The sequence below is a fragment of the Melospiza melodia genome, chromosome Z, assembly GCF_035770615.1.
Source record: "Melospiza melodia melodia isolate bMelMel2 chromosome Z, bMelMel2.pri, whole genome shotgun sequence".
Taxonomy (NCBI): Eukaryota; Metazoa; Chordata; class Aves; order Passeriformes; family Passerellidae; genus Melospiza; species Melospiza melodia.
The window spans coordinates 27,817,688-27,841,038 of record NC_086226.1 but is presented as its reverse complement, the minus strand read 5'-3'; the positions used below and the strand labels follow the sequence as shown (position 1 = coordinate 27,841,038).

The 23,351-nt window shown below is 49.2% G+C and overlaps 1 protein-coding gene across 1 annotated transcript; it reads left to right on the top strand.

Annotated features, from left to right (window-relative positions):
- Positions 1-1,306: 1,306 nt before the first annotated feature.
- LOC134432519 (serine/threonine-protein kinase PAK 3-like) lies at positions 1,307-18,808 on the top strand. Its single transcript, XM_063181363.1, has 11 exons — positions 1,307-1,385; positions 2,234-2,271; positions 2,741-2,872; positions 8,365-8,499; positions 8,776-9,105; positions 12,935-13,047; positions 13,715-13,832; positions 14,652-14,751; positions 15,201-15,397; positions 17,227-17,364; positions 18,722-18,808. Exons 1-11 carry the CDS (start codon positions 1,307-1,309, stop codon positions 18,806-18,808), a joined length of 1,467 nt encoding a protein of 488 aa, XP_063037433.1.
- Positions 18,809-23,351: the final 4,543 nt, after the last annotated feature.

The following is a 23,351-nucleotide window of genomic DNA, read 5'->3' as shown; positions in this document are numbered from 1 at the left end:
CCACCAGAGACCCTCAAGACCCCTGCTCTAAATGTCAGTAATTTTGGGGAAGTGATTTAAACATGTCAAATACTTTGTGAGAATGTTTAGCCTGTGAGTTTGAGCAAAGTAATGAATAAAAGTACTGAAAGTAATGTCTTAGTTCCATGGATACTAACACGTGGGTGTGCATGTTTCAGGGAAGTGATTCCCCACGCACCCAGCACTGAAACAAAATAATGCCTCTTTTCTCACACTGAGCTGGCAGTGTGGATCGAGTACCTGCTCAGAAACTTTCATTTTGGTCATTTCTATTGAAGCATAAAGAATGGTTGAAATGAAATATTTTCCAGCTGTTTCCATCTTGTTTACCTTTTGGGGGATCAAGGTTCTGTGCTGCAGGTGTCCTGGGTGTGTGCAGAGCAGTGCATCCCCAGAAACCCCTTGGTTTGCCCACAAGTTGTCATGCCTTGTTCCCAGGTGTGCCCAGCTCTGGCAGGAGAAAGAGCCCCAGCGCAGTGGGCACCGTGCCCTGCCCAGCCGGGGCTCTCTGGCACAGAGCAGCAGCAGCGCCAGCACTGTTCAACCCGCTCCTGCCTTGGCTTCCCCTGGGACACAGAAGCCTCTGGAAATCAGCACTGCCAATTGCATTCCCAGCTTGGAGCAGCTGCTGCTGGTGGGCGGATGCTGCCAGTTTGACTGCTTCCAAAGGGGAAGAAAGGCAGAGCAGAGGAAGAGATGTACACACAGAGCAGCCCTGGGAACATCCAATGAATATGCAGATATATGGGGTGATTTGTTAGGAATTACTTCAGCTGCTGTACCAATAGTGCTTTCTCTCCTGGTTCTGTACAAGGCTTTGGGCCATTTTCTTCACCTGGTTTCCTTTGTTTGGGTCCCATCTGAGGGCTCAGTTGGGGTACACTCTGTAGGTGCTTGGGGCACTCTTGGAATTACTCTTGGATCCCTTGAACAACAGGGTTTGGCCCATGGGGGGAGTTTGTGCTGCTTTGTGTCAGAGGAGAACTTCCGAGGCCATGTTGTGTTTGCTGTAGGGAAGGTTGATTATTGCTTTGCATAAACTCACAGGCTAACATGCTTTGTGATGCTTTGCTTTGTCATACTTTGCTTTGTGATATCAGGGCATGGTCGCCACATTGTCCTGGTGACATCAGAAGGTTGCCTTGTTGCACGGAAGGCCTCAGTGCCAGAGCAGCCTTAGGGCTTGTTCAGATCAGGAGCATCCTCCTGACTGCGGCCTTTGTGAGTGTGTAGCTGCACACTTACAGGAGTTTTCATTTTTCTAGAGTGGTGTAAACTTGCTACAATGATTGAACAACTTGCTGGAGCAGTTTGCACAATGTGTGGCACTGTTTATTCTGCCTATTATATGACTAGCCTGGCAAGTAAGTAGAGGTTTCAACTCTATTTAGGTTGGGGTGTAAGCTAACCTGGCTTTTGCATGTCTCCCTGCTCTTTCTTAGTGACTGAGTTGATTTTGAAAGAGAAAGAGCACTAGGATGTCACTGGTTTGGTAAAGCTCCTGTCAAGACATTTGGCTAAAAAGGGGGTGTCTGTCATTTCCTCAGTTTGCTGGATCAAGCAGGACAACTTCCAAAATGCAGACAGGGAGGCCTTCTCAGAAGGCTTTCTAAAAACTTTGTAGTTCTCCCCAGAACTGAGGGAAAGCTTCTTTTATTCTAAAGTTGGTAATGAAAGGATTTGACTGTCTATTTTGACCCTTGACTGAGTGCTAAAAGAGTGATTCCCTTAGCAGTGAAGTGCAAACGCCAAAGCAGTGAGTGTCTGCTCCTGAGCCCTGGAGCTGCTGCTGTGCTGTTTCACAATAGAACTGCCACAGCTCAGGGGGATTTTGGGAAAGCTTTTCTGGGTGACTGTTTCCAGCAACTTAATGGGAATTAGCGCATGCAACTTCTTTATTTAAAAAAGTACCTGAAAGAAAAGAGAGCAAAAGCTGTTTTATCTGTTGGACAGAACAGAAGCATTGAGTGTTGAAGAACAATTTGCATTTTCTTGGTCATGTTTGTATTCATTTACTGGCTGAAAAAGCCGAAGTGTAGGCACAACCAAGATTATTGTCCTGATCTCTTGCTGGTTGTGTGAAAGAACTATGTCACGTGGAGGGATGTTGATAATGAAAAATATTCTCTGTTTGGGTTGACCTCTTCTGTCGGATTCAGCAGCCCAGGCAGTTTTCTCATAGCACTTGTTCATTTTCCCTTGCCCACTCCAGATCACATGATCCGTGTATTCAGAGGTGCTGATCCTGAGGTGAGTGAGAAAGGAATATTTCATGTTCCTGGTGCTTAAGAATTGTAGAGCAAGCTGCAAGCTTGGCCTGTGGCAGTAGAGTGTAGAGGGCCAGCTGAGTAGGCTGAAAGAAAATCCATTTCCATGTCTGCAGCAGCAATAACAAAGGCATCACTGGCTATTTCCTAATTTTCCATTTCAGAACTTTCAAGGAATGAAAAGCTCATTTTGCAGAGAGAATGTTGCCTCTTGATAGTAGCCAGGGTGTAATGTCTAATTCAGAACTATTAGCAATTCTGTTGAATTAGCCCATTTATATTTAGTTACAGTGACTTAGAATCCCATTGTTTGTTATTGTTATCAAAGTTTCTGATTTGTCCTTAGTACAGCTGGTTGTAGAAATAGAGCTAAATAGAATAAAGTGCTGAATAGAAATAAGGTTATAAATTATAGGTAACTTTCTGTCCCTCACACTGCTGTCTACCCACAGATCACAGAATCAACAGCAGTCTCTCCTCTGGCTCCCTCTGCTCATGGAGAGGAGACCGAAGAGGAGGCAAATGAGGTGGATGAGCACCAGCCTCCAGCTGTGGTCACACCACAACCTGAACATTCTGAGCCAGTAAGTGCCAGTTGTGTGTGCTGCTGTCTTTAGTGCAAGGCAGAGCTGCAAGTTTGTGACCAGCCGGCACTTGCTGTTGCTGGCTGAGGATGCTGAGGGCTGGAGTCCTGCCAGGACCTAGTGATTGCACCCAGCCTTTGACAGCTGGAAAATGGGCTTTGATCTGTCATGTTTAGGCACCAGCTTCCTGGCATTTTGATAGGGGCCAGCCTGAAGCATGAAGGCTCCCTGATCCCAGAGCAGGGAGCATGTCAAAGACACTGACTGTGCTCAGCTCACTGTGCACAGCCTTGTCGCATACACAGGGGACACTGTGGCGTGGAGAGACCTGTCCCCCTGCACAGATTGGCCAAGTAGCTGCAGGTACAAGAAAATGTTGATCTGACCACACAAGCTCTTTGTGGTGCTTTGTCCTCACAAACTTCTTGGGTGTACTTACTTGGGAGTATTTCAGAGACATACTGGGGATGTAGAGTTGCTGCTTGAAGTCAGGGATTTTGGTGCCTTTGTTGCCAGGTAGCTCTTTTGCCTCTTCAGGCAGAGTAGCCAGTAGCAGAGCAGATAAGTGCTCAGAAGTCTGCCTGGTTTTTGGTCTTTGATAAACTGCAATGAGATGACTCTTTCTCTGGGAAACAACAGGCAGAACAAGACGACACAGTCTCAGGCTGCACCAAGGGAGATACAGGCTAGAATTAAGGAGGAAGTTTTTCACAGAAAGAGTGGACAAATACTGAAATCATCTTCCCAGGGAGGTGGTGGAGTCACCATTCCTCGATGTGTTTAAAAAAAGACTGGATGTGGCACTTGGTGCCATGATCTAGTTGAGGTGTTAGAACATGGGTTGGACTCAATGATCTTAAAGGTCTCTTCCAACCTAGAATTTCTGTGATTCTGTGATTCTGTGTGTTGTCCATGCAGCTGTGGGGGGCCATTCTTATCTAGTGCGGCAAAAGAAACAAAGTGAGTAGTTCTGAACCCTTCTTCAGAGGCAAAAACCAGATGCTGCATGTGTCTGTTGATACCTTCTATTGTGTAGTCTGCTTTGAAAACTGCATTGGAGCCTAGAGTGGGAGCAAAGCTGCAAGTCCTTGACTGCTGTCTTGTAATGCTAAAACCAGGATGTACACCTTGAAACGGTGGATGCTGTGTTTAAAGTGAAATGGGCAGCTTTGTGGCTGGGGAGCTGTGTGGGCCAAAAGGACGCAGGGCTGGAGGCCTTGAGCAGCTGAAGATGAAGCAGGTGTGGCCAGGGGCCCAAGAAGGCCAAGGGCATGGTGGCCTGTGCCAGCAGCAGTGGGGCAGCAGGAGCAGGGCAGTGAGCGTGGCCCTGTGCTGGGCAGCGCTGCGGCCACAGCTGGAGTGCTCTGTGCAGCTGTGGGCTCTGGGAAGCAGAGAGGCATGGAGGGGCTGCAGCGTGTGCACAGAAGGACAGGGGAGCTCTCAGGCAAGGGGTGCAGCACAAGGCCAGTGAGGAGGTGCTGAGGGAGCTTTAGCCTGGACAATGGGAGGCTCTTGAGGGACCTTCAGGAAGACTTCCATCAATCCCTGTATGACCGTGCTCAGCACAAGGGCTGTTTCACTGCCAAACATCCCCTCACTGCATCCAAGGGCTTTAGACACTGGAGTGGGTGACACTTCCATCTTGTGCTTTGTTGGTTCCTTGGTTTGCTAGGAGGAGAAGGCCTGTTCATTTTCTTCTCTTTCCAGCAAGCAAAGATGCTTCTGCACAACGTTTCCAGCCCTGGATGGGATTGTGATGCAGTTTGAGTTTTCCACATCTGCAGCAGCAGTAGCAAAGGCATTGCTGTCGCTTTCCTAGTTTTCCATTTCAGTGCTTTCAAGAACTAAAGGCTCCGTTTTGCTGCAACAACCTTGCTTGCTGATAGCAGCCAGGGAGGAAAATCAACTTCATATCCATCTAGAGTTCTCTTGAGATGGCCCATTTGAATTTGGTGGCTGTGATTTAGAACGCCTATGTCGCTATGAAATGTTTTGATTTCTCCTTAGAAAATGTGGTGGGTAGATCTGAAAAGAAGTGAGGTTCTGCATGATAGGTAACAGCCTGTCCCTCATGCTTCTCTCTTGCCACAGATGACAGAACCAAGAGCTGTCTCTCCCCTGGCTCCCGCTGCTCCTGGAGAAGAAGCCAAGGAGGGGCAAAGTGAGGTGGATGAACGCCAGCCTCCATCAGTGGTGACACCACAAAACTCAGAACCTGTAAGTGCCAGTTGTGTGTGGTGCTGTCTTTAGTGCAAGGCAGAGCTGCAAGTCTTGGAGCAGCCAGCACTTTGCTGTTGCTGGCTGAGGATGCTGGGTGCTGGAGTCCTGCCAGGAGCTAGGGATTCCCTCCAGGCAGCGACCACAGAACTTGGCCTTTGAGCTGTCATGTTGAGGCAGCAAAGGGCTGGTGCCTCTCGGAGAGCATCTGGCTGCTTGGCTCAGGGAAGCTCTCTCTCTTGGCTTCTGCAGTGCTATGGCCAAGGGCAAAGGAGGGAGTGCTGGAGGTGCCAGGCCTTGGTTTGTTTATTTTCCCTTTTTGGAAAGGTATATTGGGCTTGTGAAAGCGGTCTGCACTTTCCTTGAGTAGTTCTTCACTTGTACAGTGTGTTTTGGGCCAGCTGTCTTTTGGCTTTTGATAAGCTGCAAGGGGAGGATTGTGTTGTCCATGCAGCTGTGGGGGCCATTCCTGTCCTGTGTGGCCAAAGAAACAAAGTGGGGAGTTGCGAAGCCTTCTTGTGAGGCCAAAAGCAGAAGCGGCCAGTTTCTGTTTGTGCATATTTTGGTGCAGTCTGCAGCTTTGGCAAGTGCCTTGGAGCGTGGAGTGGGGGTGAAGCTGCAAGTCCTTGACTGCTGTCTTGTGTTGCTCGGAAGAGGAAGGCCATTGTGCAATGGTGTGTGTGGTATCTGAGGGGAAATGGGCAGATTTGTGGCTGGGGAGCTGCATGGGCCAAAAGGACGCAGGGCTGGAGGCCTTGAGCAGCTGAAGATGAAGCAGGTGTGGCCAGGGGCCCAAGAAGGCCAAGGGCATGGTGGCCTGTGCCAGCAGCAGTGGGGCAGCAGGAGCAGGGCAGTGAGCGTGGCCCTGTGCTGGGCAGCGCTGCGGCCACAGCTGGAGTGCTCTGTGCAGCTGTGGGCTCTGGGAAGCAGAGAGGCATGGAGGGGCTGCAGCGTGTGCACAGAAGGACAGGGGAGCTCTCGGGCAAGGGGTGCAGCACAAGGCCAGTGAGGAGGTGCTGAGGGAGCTTTAGCCTGGACAATGAGAGGCTCTTGAGGGACCTTCAGGAAGACTTCCATGGATCCCTGCCATAGATCCATAGATCCAATCCTCACCATAAGGGCTATGTCCCTGCCAAACATCCCTTCACTGCATCTAAGTGCTTTAGACACTGGAGTAGGTAACACTTTCATATTTTGTTTGTTTATTTGTTTGGTTTTTTGCTAGAAGGAGAAGCCTTGTGTAATTTCTCCTTCTCCAGGGACCAAGGGAGCTTTTTCTTAATCTTTCCTGCCTTTTTCCAGCATTGGCAGAAGTTCTGCTAGAATTTTATTTTGCAAGGAGGCAGTTCTGGAAGATGCAGTATTTTTACACAAGAACACATAGTCTGGGGCAGGGATGTTGGTGCAGAACGAGCTGTTCTGGTGCCAGACCAGCCAGTAGGGCTTACACATCACTTTCAGGTTAACGGCTCCCGTGTCTTTTGGCAGCCCAGGGAATCAGTGTGGGTTGTGTTTGGGAATTGAGCAGGAAATCAATGCCCTTGCATTCCAGCTGCTCCTTGGAGATCACAGGAGCTGGGAAGAGCTGGGCTGCATTTCTGATTCCCAGCCACTTCAGCACCGTCAGTGTGGTCCAGTCCAAGAGAAGAACTTGCCCGAGCAGAGATGCACAAAGAGTGCAGCTCCCAATGCAATGCTCTGGGTCTGATTGCATTCCGTAAGGACCCACTCACTCCAGATTCCCCAAGAGTGTGGGCTACTGAAGCAACAGGAGAGCAAGTTCAGGATGGCTGCTGATCGGGGCACTGCTACCGAGTGTTGATGTGTGTAGCGACAGAAAGGACAGTATTGATTCAAGTGACCCCCACGTGGCAAATAATGTGCTTGGACTCTATGATTTAGAAGGTTAAACAAATGCTTTATTAAGCTGTGTTATGTTACACTAGTACTATATAAAACTATTCTCAAGAGATACTATACTTAAAAGATACTAAAGAAAAACTCTTGGCTGTCTCCAGACAGTCATGACACAGCTTTTATCTAATTAGCTAATCAATCTAAACAACTATCACTAAAATCCAATTAACAAATCACTTTCAGTAAACAATCACTATAACACATTCTACATGTACTAAACAACAAGAACAGCAAGTAGAGATAATAATTGTTTTCTTCTCTAAGTTTCTCACTACCTTCCCTTAAAAAACACCTAGGCGAGAGAATTATATCTCTCCCCCGTTGTCCATATATATCTGTTCAAAAAATGTAAGTACCACAGTATAGTAAAGAGAGATTATATAAGTGGGATCTGTCTATCTCTCTATTTGAGTCTTCCTGGCTCTGCCCAAAGCAGTTGAAGATGCAAAGCTCACCTAAAGGCATCCCTTCAGGAGAGGAGTAGAGACAAGTTCCATTGACTGATCCTGAGCAGGCAGAGATGTTTCCCCCTCCAGAGATGGTTGTTTTTTTCCCCTCATGTTTTCCTTCTCCAGCCTTTTCTGACCTGAAGTCTTCTTTTTATCCTTTAAATTTTTGCATGTCCTAAGGGAGCGGAACTATCCCATGCTGTAGTTGGGGTCTGGTGACTTTGCTCATACATGCATTACATGACACATGGTTTCCTTCACTGGCATCCCCAGGGCTGTGTAAGTGCATTTGTTAATGGGGCCTTAGGAGAGACTCTGTTAGTGCTGGTCAGAACTCTCAGTTGACAAAAGAGGGAGAAGAAACACCTTGGTCCCCCTCCATCTACTGAGATGGATAGAGGTTCTCTGACTTCCATCAGAGATTTTTGCATGCATCCTTATCTCCTGAATGACCAGGTTTTCTAACAAGAGTGTGAATATCCGGAGGAGGTATGCTGATGCAGGCCTGAAAAGAACGTGAACTCCAGAAGTGTCTCTCACGAGGAGTGAGCTCACACAAGAAGCCACCTGCAGAGCCAGGATGGAGCTGTGGGACAGGGCGGGGTGTCAGTCACTACTGAAAGAAAAACAGGACATGGCAGAAGCAGAGGGAGGCTCTCACCAGACCCCTGAGAAATGCCACACTTTCCGTGTCAGCTGCCTGAGACACTGTTGGAGCTTCAGTCCCAGATGGCCCCTGATTGTAGTGCCAGGGTCACTTTGGAATCTGTGCCTCCCCTCAAACAGAGAATGACCCAGGAGAGCAGCAGCACAGTGCTTTGGGAACGTGTGAGCCCAGCAGTCTTGGAGTCTTGGCCCACAAAGGTCATATGGGAAGTTGAAACACATCTTCTCTTGCTTTCTATGCAGGTGCTTCTAGAGAAAGAGCAGGAGCAGACTGCCTTATCTGAGATGCCATGCCAGACTCAGGGAGAGCTGTTCCCAGCCCGAGAGCAGGAAGAGCAGCTCAGGCAGCAGGTGGAAGAGCCACAGGAGAATGGCCAGGTAAGCCTGACTGGCCAGGTGACAGAGGGAAGGGCAGGAAGAGGGGCATAAACCAGAGCTCTTGGGACTGAGGAGGCCAGGAGTCCCACAGGCACTGGAGCACAGAGCCTTGGAATCTGCAGAGATCAGCACCAGGACAGGATGGTTACAGTGGAAGCAGAGCTGGGTAGGGAAGCAGAAAGAAGTGGCTAAATAAATGTGATTTTGAGGCTAAAAGAGGGAAAAGCGGAGCCTGATGGCAGCTCCCAGTCACTTGCTCTGCATTTGTGTGTACAGAACAGCAAGGCAGAGCCAGAAGCGGAGCTGCATGAAGCTCAGAGTGACATTATGGCAGCAAAGAGGAGGAATGAAGACATCCAAGAGGAGAAGGATCTGCAGAGGGGCAATCAACAAAGCCAGGTGAATGAAGGAATGGCAGCCACTCTGCTCATGAAACAGAGTCCTTTCCGTTGTTGTTTACAGAACACTGATGAACAGATGCAGGCACGGCTGCAGGGAACTGAGGCTACGATCAAGGCAAGGGAGAAGAGGGAAGACGAAAAAATTAAAATCATCAAAGAGAAAATTAAGTACTTCCTTCCGGAGAAAAAGGCTCTAGAAAAGCAAGTGAGTGAAATAGCAATAGCCACTGCAGTCTCCCAGCGGGTGGTTTCTGCCCTCCTTGCTTTTCCTCTACAGAGCAGTGGTGGGGTGGGATAATGCCTCTGAGTGCCATCCTGATGAGGCCTCTATCAGAGCTGCTCTGAAGGACCTTCCTGGTCTGCTGAATCTCAGCTGATGCTCTAGACAGTGGCATTACTCCTTTGGCCATTTAGCCAGCAGTCATCCAAATGACTGGCTTCTTCCAGGTGACCTTGTTTCTTGAGGTGTTTTTGCAGGTGAACATGGTCACTCACATAGATTTGGAATAGGAGCTACAAGCTGTCTGCATCCCTTGTGAATCTGCTCCTGTCCTTTTCTTTACTTTCTTCCCAGTCGATGATTCCTGGCTGATGGGGACAAGCTGTAGTCTCTGACTGCTTTGTTCTGTTTGACTTGAGGTGGAAGTGTCGCCATCCTACCTGGCAGCCTGCAGAGAGTTCCAGCAAATGACGGGCAACCAAGAGCCCCGAGGCTGGCATGAGGCCCAGGAACTGTACCATCCAGAGATGCTGCAGGATAAGCACGTCCCAAGGAAGGTGCAGAAAAAGAGAATTTCATGGCAGGAAGTAGAACATTAGAATGAGGAGCTGCGAATGTATCTGCAGACCTAAGAGGGGGAAAGGAGTCCTTGGGAGGAAGGGGAGCGGTTGTTGCTGCAGTCATCCTTTAGAACAAGAAACTGACTATGAACTCCAGTAAAACCAGCCTTCTGTTTTGACCATTTGGTTTCACAAGTGGACATCCAAAGCAATCCAGTTGAAGAGCTCTGCATGTGGCTGACAGCAGCTTCCTAAGGGCTTGCATTTCAAATGGCAATCTCTCTTGCATTTCAGGGCAATCTCTGCCACACTTTCCTGACATAAACTCATTTCTTGTCTCAGATCTACACTGACACTGACACTGAACCTGCTGCAGCAGCAGCAGCAGCACCGTCCCAAGGAGCCTTTGCTCCCCAGCCAAAGACGTGGAGCTTGAGCACTTGGTTCACCTCCCGTGCTGACCCAGCCGCTGCTCAGCAACAGGAGATGGCGGGTGACTCCCTGGAGCAACAGAGTATGTCTTGTATCTTTCTTATCTGAGGGACAGTGTGCATGTGTGCACATGTCAGCATAGCTGTACCAAAGGGTTCTCAGTTTAGTGTCACAGAAATGCTGGCAGTGCTCCGAGGCAGCAAGAGAGAGCTCTGGGTATTCCTGCTGCCTCTGAGGGCAGCTTAGACTGGCTGGAGTTTGCCTGGGTTTCCCTCTCTGCCAAAGGCAGAAGCGGGGATTGTTCCTGGATCAGCAGAAGGCTGTGACTGCTTGAGTCCTTGGCAGAAGCCCTGCTGAGATCAGTCTCTAGAAGAACTCATCAAGCCCTTTGTGATTCTGCAGCACAACCCAATTAATCTCCTTCTTGCCCATAACAGCTGCCAGTGCTGTGCTATCAGATAAGACCTGGTAGGCTGAGAAGAGAACCCAGTGGATTCTGTGTCTACCATCACCTGTTGGGACAAAAAAGGGCACTGATCTGTGCCTCAGTGTGGCTGATCTCAAAGCCCATCCTGTTGTGTCCTGAACAGGGGCAACAGCTTGTATGGGGCTCAGGCTCACTCTGGTTTCTTCCCATCAGTGCCTGTCAGTGCTCATGCTTGGGCATTGCCAGCCTTGTTGTGGTCGTTGCCCTGCCCCTGAGGGCTGGAGGGACTGCAGACACTGGAGCCTTCCTTAGCTGGGAGGGTCCCGCTGCTGCCCGGCTGCTGCAGTGCCTTCTCTGGGCCAGCTTCTGCGTCCCACGGCCTGGACTCACAGGAGGGTCAGCATCTCCTCTGGGCAGCTCTCTGTGTCACAGGGATGCCTGAGGAGCACTGCTGTCCTCTGTGCCTGTGCCCGCTGTGCCACGTTGGGAAGACAGGGACATGTATGGTGCTGAGAGGGCGAGTGCAATGGGAGCGACTGATCCGCACTGTCAGGGTGAAGAGAAGCGGCATGGTTCTTCACCTGGGGCACGGGCAAGGGCATTTTTGAGCTCAGCCTGCTCATAAAGGGTGAGAGTCCTGATGCTGAAAGCCCCGTCGGGATTGGTTCTAGCATGAGCTGCTCTGGTTTACATATGCAGAGGCATTCTTCTGGCAAACTGCTGAAAGGTGGAAAAGATGGGAACACTTGGCAGTATTCCTCCTGTTCTGAACTTGGCATCTGTTCATAGGAATTGATTCTAGATGTCCAGGTGCATTTATCTTAGCAAGTAGGAAACCTTTTATAAATCTCACAGTGTTTATTCCCAAGAAAAGAAAGGCACTGTTAGTTCCAGCTCTCCTTAATGTTTCTAGATGACAAACTTACTTGCCTTGGTAGGTATTCTCTTCTGGCCTCAGTCTCCTCTGAATGTATCTCCCTGTGCTCCCCTGTGTGTTTGCTGTCAAGAGGTCTCTCACTTCAAAGGATGCTAGAAATCAGTCTCTGTGCCACCCACTTATGCTGTGCACCTGCTGTTCTTTCCTTGTTGTTCTAGTTCCTGTTCCTGTTATTAGCCAGCTGTCCACAAAGGGAGGGCTCAGAGCCCCAGACAGTGGCGCTGCCTTTTGTATCTCCTAGAAGGTGGGATCTCTGCTTTAAAGTGAGCATCTTGCATTTTGTTTCCCTCAGGAAGAATGGTGAAGATGGAAAATCCTATAATAAAATACATTGAACTGGAAAACATTGGCAGTGGGTGAGTCCAAGCAATGTTAATTTTACAAAACTATGCATCAGGTGTTTTGCCGGTGGAATAGGTATCAAGTGTGAAGTCAGACAAGCTGCAAATGTGTTCAGGCACTGGGCTTAGATTGTCAGTGCTGATCAGAATTTCTAAGTATGCTCAGAAGGCATTGTCAAAGACATCGCCATGCTTCCAGTGTCCTGCGGGTCTTAGGCATTTACAGCACAGATCTCCTGTGTGGGCTGGCTTTCACTGCAAGATCTAAATGGCTTCTGCTTTCTCTGCTTCTGTTTTGTTTCTAGGACTTTTGGAGATGTTTGTAAAGCACTCGACACTGCCACAGGAAGACAGGTAAATGTCAACAGCCTCTGTAGACTCTGCTGCACTCGAGGGCTTTTCCCTCTGGTGTGAGCTGTGGCTGGAGCTTTGGGCAGAGTTGTGCTGAAAAGGCACAAGAAGCACAGACTAGTGCCAGCCCACGAAATACATTTGGGACTTTGTCCTCCTCAGCCGCCGGAAGGAAGGCACGGAGAGCAGCGGTTCCTTTCAGAGAAGGACGCGCTCACTCGCTCTCCATTGCTAAAACGAAGGTGGTGCCTTAGAGCACCTCACTGCTCTTTGGGGCTACAGCTTCAGAGTCCTGAATTCTCATTTCTGGTTGCCAGCAAATGCATCTGAAAGTTACTGGTAGTTCCTTAGCCACTGCTGTGCTGCACTTGGGAACTGCACAAAGGGAGAGATTGGAAAGGCATCCTTAAAAGCCCTAAGCCCTGCCCATAGCCCAAGATGTATCCATAGAGTATTAAGGCATGGATTACTTCTTCTGAATCCCAAACAAAGCAGCAGAGATTGTGGTCAGAGGTTTGTGGGTGATAGCTGAAACACCACTGTTACCAAATGGTCAAAGCAAAATGTCAGTGGCCCCATATGTCCTGTAACTGGCCCATAAGGGAGCAAAGAAATGGGCTGTTGGAATGTCAGTTCCCATTCTGATGTCTAATCACAAGGCAGTTAGCACAGTTTGGCTGTGTCATTCAAAAATCACTCGCTCCATGTGAGAAATTGTTCTCATGCCACCAGCTTTTCATGTTACTGATTTTCAACATCATTTTAGGTGGCCATAAAGAAAATAAATCTTCAAGGACTGATCCGAAAGGAAGGAACCTTTAATGAACTTACGGTCATGAAAATTAATAAGCACCGAAACATTGTGAATTATTTAACGAGGTGAGTGGTTGTTATTTTATCCCAGCAATGTTTGTTTACATGCTGCAAGCATATAAAGTTAAAAACCCACTTTGGTCACTGGCAGAAAATAGAGCTGATAATTATTGGTTAACTATTATTTCTCTACTTATCGCTAGTGGATGGGAAGAGAGTGCATTTTGTCTGCATTAATCCACCCTGACAAACGCAGTTTGAAAATTTTTCAAAAACCTGGATCAGCCCTATTTTACTAATTCAATACCCTTGAAGTTCACTGCCTCCACTTTGTTTTGAGGCTTGATTTTTTCAAATTTTTCTCAGCACCTTTTAAGTTCTGATAAACCATCCTAGAGAGGATTTCCCTTGGATTGTTATGCCTTTTCCATTACTGTGTATGCCAGGACAAATAGGTGTTTATTTTCAGAAACACCATGTGTAACAGGTTTTTTATCTGGGCTGTTACTAAACTGCACTTTTCACTTGTTGCCCATTTAAGACGTCTCCTTTTCCACAGCTGTGCCTTTCTCCTTGAGACTGCGCAGATTGCAAACAATGCACAGCCAAGAGGGAATGTCTATTCCTTTTATTCTGTCCTCATCACAAAGGCACCCAGAAACAACCGTTGCTGTTTCCAAACTGCAACCTAGCCATGCATGTTTATCTCCACAGCCTTGTTTCTTTCTTTCAGCTACCTTGTGGATAGGCAGCTCTGGATGATTATGGAGTACATGGACGGAGGCACTCTGAGCGACATCATCAATGAGACTTACATGTCTGAAGGACAGACTGCAACCATCAGTCGGGAGGTCAGAGATCCCACCTGTGCTTCCAAGGGCTAGGGCCGGATTGTCTGGGAAACAGGGGCTTGGAACTGGAGTGATTTCCTGTGCCAAGCTTTGTTTCTGTGTTGCTATGGGCAAGCAAAAGCATCTCAGGTGAAATGCCTGCCACTGCCCCTGCACTCACTGTACTCTGTTCCGATACTCTTACCTTCTTCTGTTGTATTCTCACTCTTTCTCTTGTATTTGTATTTGCTGTTCTCCACCTTGCCTCTCTAAACATTTATCTCAAGGCTTTCTGCATTGCATTTCTTGCCTGTAAAAGCAAAGGTGCTGGTAGCAGGATTTGAAACTAATAGCAAAGAGAGACTCATTTCTCACAGTCCTTAAATGAAAAGGATAGTACTCAGACAAAACAGTGTTTGCTTCAGGAAGGTGACTGATGTGGTACTTCCAAGTCTGTGCTGATGCCAGCAAGAAAACCTTTGTCATGCAGCCTCCCACCCAAAAGTGATCTGCTCCATACCAGAGGGAGGGACTTTTTCTTTCTTGGCAAACCCTTGTTTGGAGAGAGCACGTCCACTGCAGCAGGAGTCATCCTGGCTGGTTTGCGGGGGACAGCCTACAACAGCAGCTGCTGTTCCTCTTTCAAAAGCTGACATGCCTTTCCTTAGAAAGGTCCTGCTCTGCAAGTGTTGGAGAAGCAAGCTCTTCCTCTCAGTGGCACTGTGTTCTGCCATTACTCCCGATCCACCTGGAGAGGGAATCTTTTAGAGATGTTTCCTTTCTTGTGTGATGAAATCACATCACTCATTTTTGCCCTCTTGTTTCTGTTTTCTCTCTCAGTGCCTGCAAGGACTGGATTTTCTTCACTTGAACAATGTGATCCACCGAGATCTGAAGAGCTGCAACATCCTTCTCAAAACCGACGGCTCTGTCAAGCTGGGTCAGTATATTCTTGGTCAGGTGCAGCATTCCCGGGATGTGGGTGTGGGGCTGCTTGGAGTGACAGCCAGCTCCCCAAAAATGGTGCTGGTGGCAGTGCAGGGACACCCTCTGTGAGCTGATGACATGGTTGCAACATGCACAGAGGTATGACAAGAAACCACAAGAAGTCAAGAGTGGTGTTGGTCTGTGTGTGTCCCCTTCCAGAGGAAGGGAGTTACAAGTCTAAAGCTTCAGGAAAATAAAGGCCACTGCTGGAGGTGGTGTAAAAAATGAGGGGGTTTTTTGAAGTGGCCAATTCCATATTTTCTTGGCTAAAGGCCTGAGGAAATAGAGCAGAGATTGATTTTCAACAGATGACACAGTGCATTCCTAGACTGAGAGTGGGGAATTTTTTTGCTTGGTTTCCTAATTGGAGCTGGCTTTCATGGTTTGTTGTTTTCTCCACAGCTGACTTTGACCTCTTTGCTCAGCTCACCGCTGAGCAGAGTAGACAGAGCTCTGGGGCCAGCACTACTGGGTGGATAGCACCTGAAGTGGTGACAGGTCAACCATATGGCCCCAAAGTGGACATATGGTCTTTGGGAATCGTGGCCATCGAAATGGTGGAACGAGAAGTTCGTTACTGGAATGAAACTTCTGTCTTGGTAAAGTGCAAATACTCACTGATCCCACTGTCTTTCTCACCTGTCCCATGTTCTGTGTCCCATTGGACAAAATCCCATTGCCATCTGCTGGCACCACTTCCACCAAGGTCCCCTTCTAAAAATGTCCCTGCAGCACATCAGCATCTGCTGTAGCTTTGGTTGCATCAGAAAGGGAAGTGGCAGTTCATAAACCTAACCAGTTCAGAAACCTGCCTTTTGGCCTCCAGCCATGCCTGACATTTCTCATTTGCTTTTTGAACGCTGTTGGAGCTCTGTCTCTGAAGGACAGGAATTTTTCAGTGGAATGGTTGGATGTGTGATAAATATCCTTCAAAATGGAGTTTGAGTCTTCCCAGTTTCAGTTTTATAGAAAAAGAAAAAGCGACAAAGAAACAACCAGCAAAGCAATGCCCAAGTAGTTCTGCTTTTTTTTTTCTTTTTGAACCACAGCACATCAATCTTCCTCCATACTGAAGCATCTTTTCCAAATCCTGTGGGTCTTATAAACTTCCAGGTTTTCAAGTCATCTGTACATTGTTCAGTCATGTGTGTGGATGGCCTGGATAAGTTCAGGATGCATTTTTCTCCGACTGCAGTTAGAATTGTAAGCCAAACTCTTGGCTGTTTCTTGGTACTTTAACAAGTTAATGAGCTTGCAGGCAGGTGCCTGGGCTGGGATCCAGTGTGGGCAGTTGACACCGGTGCTGTGTTCCTTTACTGCAGGAGCAGGGCCATCCCTGGCCTGCATAGTTCTAATGACAGTGAGGACTCCAACTCCCCACCATGGCCAGTGGCTGAGCATAGCTGCAGAGGGTCAGAATAAAACCCCCTTTGTGACCTCTGGTGGTGTGGGAAAAGGAAAGAAAGCTGTCCTAATTATTTCTACTCAAGGGGAGTGTGTTTGTTGTTTTAGGCTTGGAAATTTTCCTCTGGGTTAAGGAGGATAATAACAAAGCCTCTTTGGTCACCATCTATTTCAGTGCCGCTAGCACAGAGCTGTAAGCATTGTGATGGGCACTTTTATGGAGACCAGGCCGCAGCCTGGGGTCATGGAGATCCTGCCAAACCTCCCATTTCTTACCTGACACTTTCTGCTAATGGGCACACCTTTAATGCATTGACTTGAGTATCCAAATGAGCAGAGGATGACCATAGGGATGACAGTTCTCCTTCAGATTTGACCATTAAAAGGTTTCCTATTGTCACATAAAGAAGCTAAAACTTGGAGCCGAGAGACAGAGCTGCAGGTAGCTCCTGTGCACTCAGCAGGCAATTTCATCTCAATATATTTGTGCATGCATCTTAATGTGTCTGTGTTGAATATGAGATTCTAAATGTTTGTTTCCTTACCTGAGGAATACCTGGTGGATTTCCTTTCTTTCCTTCGATTACCACTGTTTTCTAGAAGAGGACAAGAATCTTGATGAGTTTTGTTTTATGGCAGCTGTGCTTAAGGGACCAACAAGCACTGCAGAGTGCTTTTCATGTACTAATCCTTTGAAATAGTAGAGTTAGTATAGCAAAGCCCCTCTTCCAAAAAGCCTCTCAAGCTGGTGTGAATCCTCAGGGAAGGAAATGTGGTTTTGGTGATGTGGTTCCCACTAACTAAGTCAGTCAAGGAAATCAGCTGCCAAGGCAAGATCTGTGGGATGTTGGAAATGCTGTGGCTGCATTGGGGTTTGGGTTTTTGGTTGTTAAAGGAAATTCATCTCTGGTATCTGCCAGGGCAGAAACTGCCACTGCAGAGTGGGGCTTAATCAATGGGATCTGGGAGAGCAGTTGCAGATGTGAAAGGAGCAGGTGGAGCCTCATGTTTCCTTTTTCCCCAGCCTAAAGTCCTGAGAGCCATACAAGGGACACCAAAGCTGCAGCAGCCCAACCGATTCTCGCCTTGCCTGCATGACTTCCTGAGCTGCTGCCTGCATACAGATGAGGAGAGGCGCTGGTCTGCCAAGGAGCTCCTAGAGGTAAAATGTGAAGGGGTTGCAGGTGAAACAGGGTCTGAGGGATGGGCTCCTCCTCCACTCAAGTCCAAGGTATCAGATGAGCCCCTTTCCTCCTCACCTCCAATTTTAGTGCTATTCAAATTAAAACAGTAAAGAATCCTAGACTGGGCTGGGCTGGCAGGACCCTGTAAAGGTTCTCTGTTGCAAGTGTCCTGCAATGAGCAGGGACATCTTTAAAGAGATCAGGTTGCTCAGAGCCCCTTCCTACCTGCCCTGGAATGGTTGCCCCATCCCTGCCCAGGGATGGGGCACCTACCAGCTCTAAGGGCAACCTGTGCCAGGGTTGCACCATGCTCCAAGTAAACGAGATCTTCCTTAGACCTAATCTGATTTGATCCCCATTATGTATTACAAATACTATCCCATGTCCTATTGCAACTGACCCTCTTAAAAAAGGTGTCTCTTACTTCCTGAGAATCCCCTTTGAAATGCTGGAACATAGCAATGAATTCTCCTTGGGGGCTGTTCTCCTCCAGGCTGAATAACTCCAGGTCTCTCAGAGGAGAGGTGCTCTGTCCTCTGACTGTTTCTGTCGCCCTCTTTTGTAATTTGGTGGGGTGTTCAGTTTTATCTAATGGCAAAAGAATGGAAGTAGAGCAATGCAGGGTACAGAAACATGAAATGGTGGTGGAGGAACCCAAGGAAGCCAGTCCCAGCTGAGCAGTCAGAGATTTGGCTGTGGGCAGGAGGGGCTGTGGGGGGCTCACTGTGAGCCTCTGAGGAGCCCTGGTTTGTGCCCCCCAGCCCACCCTTAGAGGTTTCTGTCACGCAAACAGGGACAGCTGGGAGGGACTTGTCCCAGCCCCATCTGCTGCCTGGCATGCTCAAGCAGACGGGAACTGTGCCAGGGTTACCGCCAGGTTGTGTGGCAGAGAGGGAACTGCAGGGCCCAGTGCCACTGGGCTGGCCCTGCTGGGAAGGAAGGTGCCATCCAGCACGCAAGGGACAGGGCATGGAAAGATAGACACTGCTCTGTCTCCTGGTGTGAATTAGCACAGTGCCTGTCTTTCAAAGACAGGGACCAATGTAAGGCTTTGGAGTTTCCTGAAAAGAAAAAACTCCAAGGACAGAAAGCACCATTTCTAGAGCACTGGCAGGGCAAAAATCTCAGCAAGATGAAGACACCTCGATAAATGGATGAGTGGGATTCTGGGCCAGGTTTGCCTATGATGGCAGGGTCCTGCACATAAAGATGGAGGTGCAGATGGTCCCATTGGTCCTCTTCTTGCATCCTTCTAAGTGCCAGAGGAATCCTGTGATCTTGGAAAGTCATGGTTCATTTTTTTTTGTTGATTTGTTTTTTTTTCCCTTTGGGCAGCATCCATTTGTAACATTTGCTGAGCCTGCCTCCAGCCTGGTGCCACTGATTGTTTCAGTGAAGAAGAGGAAGGAGACAACAATGTGACAATCACAGCAGGACCATTTATTCCTCAACCAGTTTAGAGGAGGATTGTAGGTTAGGATTAGGATTAGGTTTCAGGTTAGGATTAGGGTTAGATTAGGATTGCCTAATAGGACTGCAGAGTAGGATTGGAAATTAATAAAATTTCTGAAACCACAACTCACCTTGAAGATTCCCTTCCTTCTCACTGTGAATAAGCTCGAGAATTCCTTCTGAATTGTCTGTTGTTTCTTAAAGGTGGAAAGTGACACGTTTTTTTTGGCATGGTGTGAAAGTGGGGAAGAATCTTCTTCATTCATCCTCTCCAGACCACGCTGCCTTTGAAATATGGCCCACTGGTCTGATTTTGGCCAGCTTTGGTTCTTCTGTTTGAGGCAGAAGGGGCAATGGCGTTTGCAGGCAAAACCAAAGGAAGAATGGGACAGCCCAAACATCCTGTGCAGATGCAGGCATTGAGCTGTGACTGGAGAGCATTGGAGCTCCTGCCACTTGCATTTGTATCCCGAAATGCAATCTCTTTGGCTGGAGGAGAGCCTTGCTCAAGTGAGAAAGCAGAAAGATCAGAGAGGGTGCTCGGGAAGGTCTCCTGTGGTGCAGAGCTGTCAGCGCCTGTGAGGTGAGAGCGGGCCCGGCCTTGGCCGGGGTTGAGCCCCAGCAGAGCCCCGGCAGAGGCTGGAGCAGCCTGAGCCCCGGCAGAGGCAGGCTGGAAGAGCTGCAAGAGGCAGCAGCTGGACCCTGGGTGCCTGTTCCTGGGAGAGGGCGAATCCTCCGCTCTCAGAGCCCAGGTGGCAGCTGGCTGCTGCCGAGGGGAAGCGCAGCCCTGCTGGGCACAGCCCAGCCTGGAGGCATTGGCCGTCTGGAGTGTGCCCAGGAGCAGAAAAAGGCCAAGGGCAGCCGAGGGCTGCTGACCTGGCTGAGGATTCCTCCTCTTCTGCCGGTGCCCTGCAACTCCTGGCAAAGGTCAGCAGTGTGTGCAGCACTCTGGGCACCGGGGCAGGGAGCTGGGCTGCTCGGCAGGCTGGAGCACAGGGCAGCTCCTTCAGGCCCGGCACTTGTGCCAGGGAAAGCGAGGCCAGCGTGAGGCAGGGACAGCTTGGCAGGGCACATCTGCAGGAGCCAGCACCTCACGCAGCTCTGGGAGGAAGTGCCTGCAATCCTGCAGTTCTGCACTGAGCCAGAGCAAAAGTGTGAGATGCAGAGTATTTGGCAGAAATATTCAGGCCCACCAGGCCAGCCTGCTTTGTGCTCTCTGGCGCACAGCAAGCGCTGTGCAATGCAGCTCTGAGCTGCTGGGAGAGAGGCAGTCGAGGATGTGCCTGAGGGTTTTGCTTGAGTAGTGAACTGATTTGGAAGGGAGGAGAATAATTTCAGTAGTCAATCTGTGTTTTCTTTATTCCTTTCTGAAAGACAGATACAATGTGGCTTCATTAAGCAAAAGCACAGCCCTTTTTTTTTTTTGGCTGCATTTTAGTATGGCAACTCAGGCAAGCCCTTTAAAAAAACAGCAACTGAAGCAATTCCCACCCAGTGAGCAAAAAATCCCCCCCCCCTCCCCCCATCTTTCTATTGTCATTGATCTTGACATTTTGTGCTGGTCCTGCAAAGGACGAAGCAGCCTTTAAGGTCTGAAGCACCTTCTTGTCTTGCCAGCTCGGACATAGATGCTTGAGCAATTCTGGAATCAGGCTATGAGCTTGTTTGCTTTTGGCTTCTCGTTCTGTTGCAGCCCCTCTATGCAAATAACCCTGCGAGCTGACTGAGTCTTGCTCACTCTGTCCTCCTCTCTAGCAGAGACAGCAGATGGAAGTCTCTTCTACTGGAAAGTGAACCTATTTGCAACGGTGTAGTGATCCCAAAGTCCATACAGTACTGCACCAAAGGATTAGGCCCTTCACTCTTCAAAAACTTGCTACTGATTCTGCCTAAGGTGGTTCTACTGAGTATCAGCCAGGGCTCTCACCTCTATCGCAGGGCTGTTCTTCTCAGTAATCATTGCTCAGCTGTCTCTCATTGACATATTGCTGACTGAAGACCTGTCTCTTCCATATCCCCTATAAAAAGACCTTACCTTAGATTCTCAAATTTAGCATGCACGCGTGTGTGGAAAAAAAAAACAAAACAACAAACCACAAACCTTTAGGAAAATCAAGACAGATTAAAGCAGATTTCATGCATCAAACGCTCACCAACTGCATTAAAATGTGGGTCTATAAGCATTTCTTCAAAATTTTCTTAATCATAACTCCAGAGTAATTTTTGAGAGAAAAGTATGCTGCCCCTAACAAGTCCAGATTACTTGGCAAGGGGTAATTAGTCATCCATTAAGCATTCCAGCAGTTGCATAGCATTTTATTCTGATAACTGATCCCTGGATATTGCAACCAGCTTCTGATTTGTGTCTGGCCACTTCTTTTCCATGTTCTGAGCCAAGAGGAATAGTATCCTTGTGAGTGCATCTGAACACATTTGACCTCACCTATTGCCTAACACCTCATCTATTGCCTATATTCTCCCATGGAAGATTCCTTGCTATTTTTTCTCTGCCACCAATGGGGATCTGCAGTCCCTGCCCGGCACTGCTCGTTGTGGGGTTGTCAAGGCAGAGGCGATGCTCTGGTGCACCTGGCGCAGGTGAGCCTCGGGTCCGGGCAGGGACCAATGTTCCGAGCTGCCGCGGATCCGGCGGCGAAGCCGAGCGGTGCTGTGGCCTGGCTGGGAAGCCAAGCGGCGCCCGTGGCGCTGCCTCGCCCGGCAGGGCTGTGCTCTCAGCGCCGTCGGGGCTGCCGAGCCGCGCTTTCCATGCGCCTCCGGCTCCGGAGCCAGCCCCGCAGCCGCGCTCTCCCGAACCGCACTGACCCGCGCCCATTTCTTGGCCTGGCTGCAGGACTCCATGATTCGGGGCTCTCCGGTTTCCCGGTCCGCCTGCAGGAGCCTCTGCTCCCGGACTCCTGCCGCTGGGCTCTCCCACGTCTTTCCCCCCTTTCTCAGGCCCTCTCCACCCTACTCCAGATCTCCCCCTCTTCTCAGGTTCTCCCCCGTCTCCTGGGTTCTCCCTCCTCTCTCGGGTTTTCCCCAGTTCCGAGCTACCCCTTGTCCCAAGCTCCTCCCTTTCCCGGGCTGTAGCCAGTGCTTTTATCCGTCTCCCTGGATCTCCCCTTCTCTCGATTACTCCTCCCTCTTCCAGGATCTCCCCCCTCTCCCAGGGCTCCACCCTCTTAGAAGGCTACCCACCCTTTCCCAGGGATCTCACCCCGCCTCTCCCGCGATCTCCCCTACTCCTGGGTTCTTCCCCCTCTCTTGGGATTTACCCCCTCCTCCCAGCATCTCTCCCCTCTCCCCGCTCACTCCTCCCTCTGCCAGGTCTCTCTCCCCTCTGCCAGGATGTCCGCCTGTTCCCAGAGCGCCAAATCCCCTCGGCCGGGCCGCTCCGGGGCCGCGTCAGCTCCGCCCCGCGGGAGGAGCCGCGACAGCGCCCCGGCTGCGCCCGGAGCTTCTTCCTGGGGAGGAGCTGCGGCATGTGGGAGCTCCTCCGGGCTCGCTCCGGACAGAAGGAGCTCCGACATGTGCTCGCTTTGTACCTTCAAGGCTGCCGGATGCCTTGCAGGGAAGCTGGAGTGCCCGGCCTATTCCAGTCGCTTCTTGTCCTCAGCTCAGCAGTGTTATAGATGATCAATAGAAGGCCAAATTATCAAAAATACAAAAAGATTCATCTTTTTCTGTGACCAAAATACGGTCCTCAAAACCACCACAGCCAAGGAGACAGCGTCAAGCCCGGGATCGGCGCTGGGTGAACCTGAATCCGACCTCTATCGCATCGGACCCTCCCCCGTTCACGCAAGCCACTTCTTGCAGGGATATTTTATACAGTTTATTATGCCTGCGGCAAAGGAGTCCAAGTTTCTTTTGTAACTCTTCATAGTTGGTTCTTTCCCTGTGCAGAGCTGGACAATCGCCGTTTCCTGGTTGAGAGCCAGTGTTGATGGAATCCGAGAAGTCGCATATTCACATGTATCTTTCTGGAGACTTTGGCCATCTTGATCGATGTTATCAACAGGGCGGTGATCACCCTTAGGCGTCTTCTGATGACTCGGGATAATGGTGATCGTCATGCTGGGTGTGTCTATTAATAAGCTAAGTGCCGATTGTTCTCCCGCCGCCTTCAGGAATTTCGGAATTTGAATAGACGTCTGCCTCTCGGGCTGCTTGTGGTCAGAGATTCGTTTGGATTTCGCAATCATTATAAAATACATTCTTTTATAGCATGAATTATTTCTACCATATATTGCAGCAGGCAGGTGGTTCCAAGCATGGGTGTGAGGGATGTGTGTGCAGTTTGTGTCCTTGCGTCCCTGTGTGTTGGAGTTTGATGTGTTCACTCTGGTGGTAAATTCTTGGGTATAATGATTATGAGCCTGGATTTCCCCAGGCTTTTAAGTGAAGAACACTTGGAGACATTTTTCTGTGCAGTTCCTAGAAAACAGGTATATTTTCCATGGAGATTCTGTCATATTTTGATTTGTCTCGGAGGAACTTGTGGGTTTATTTG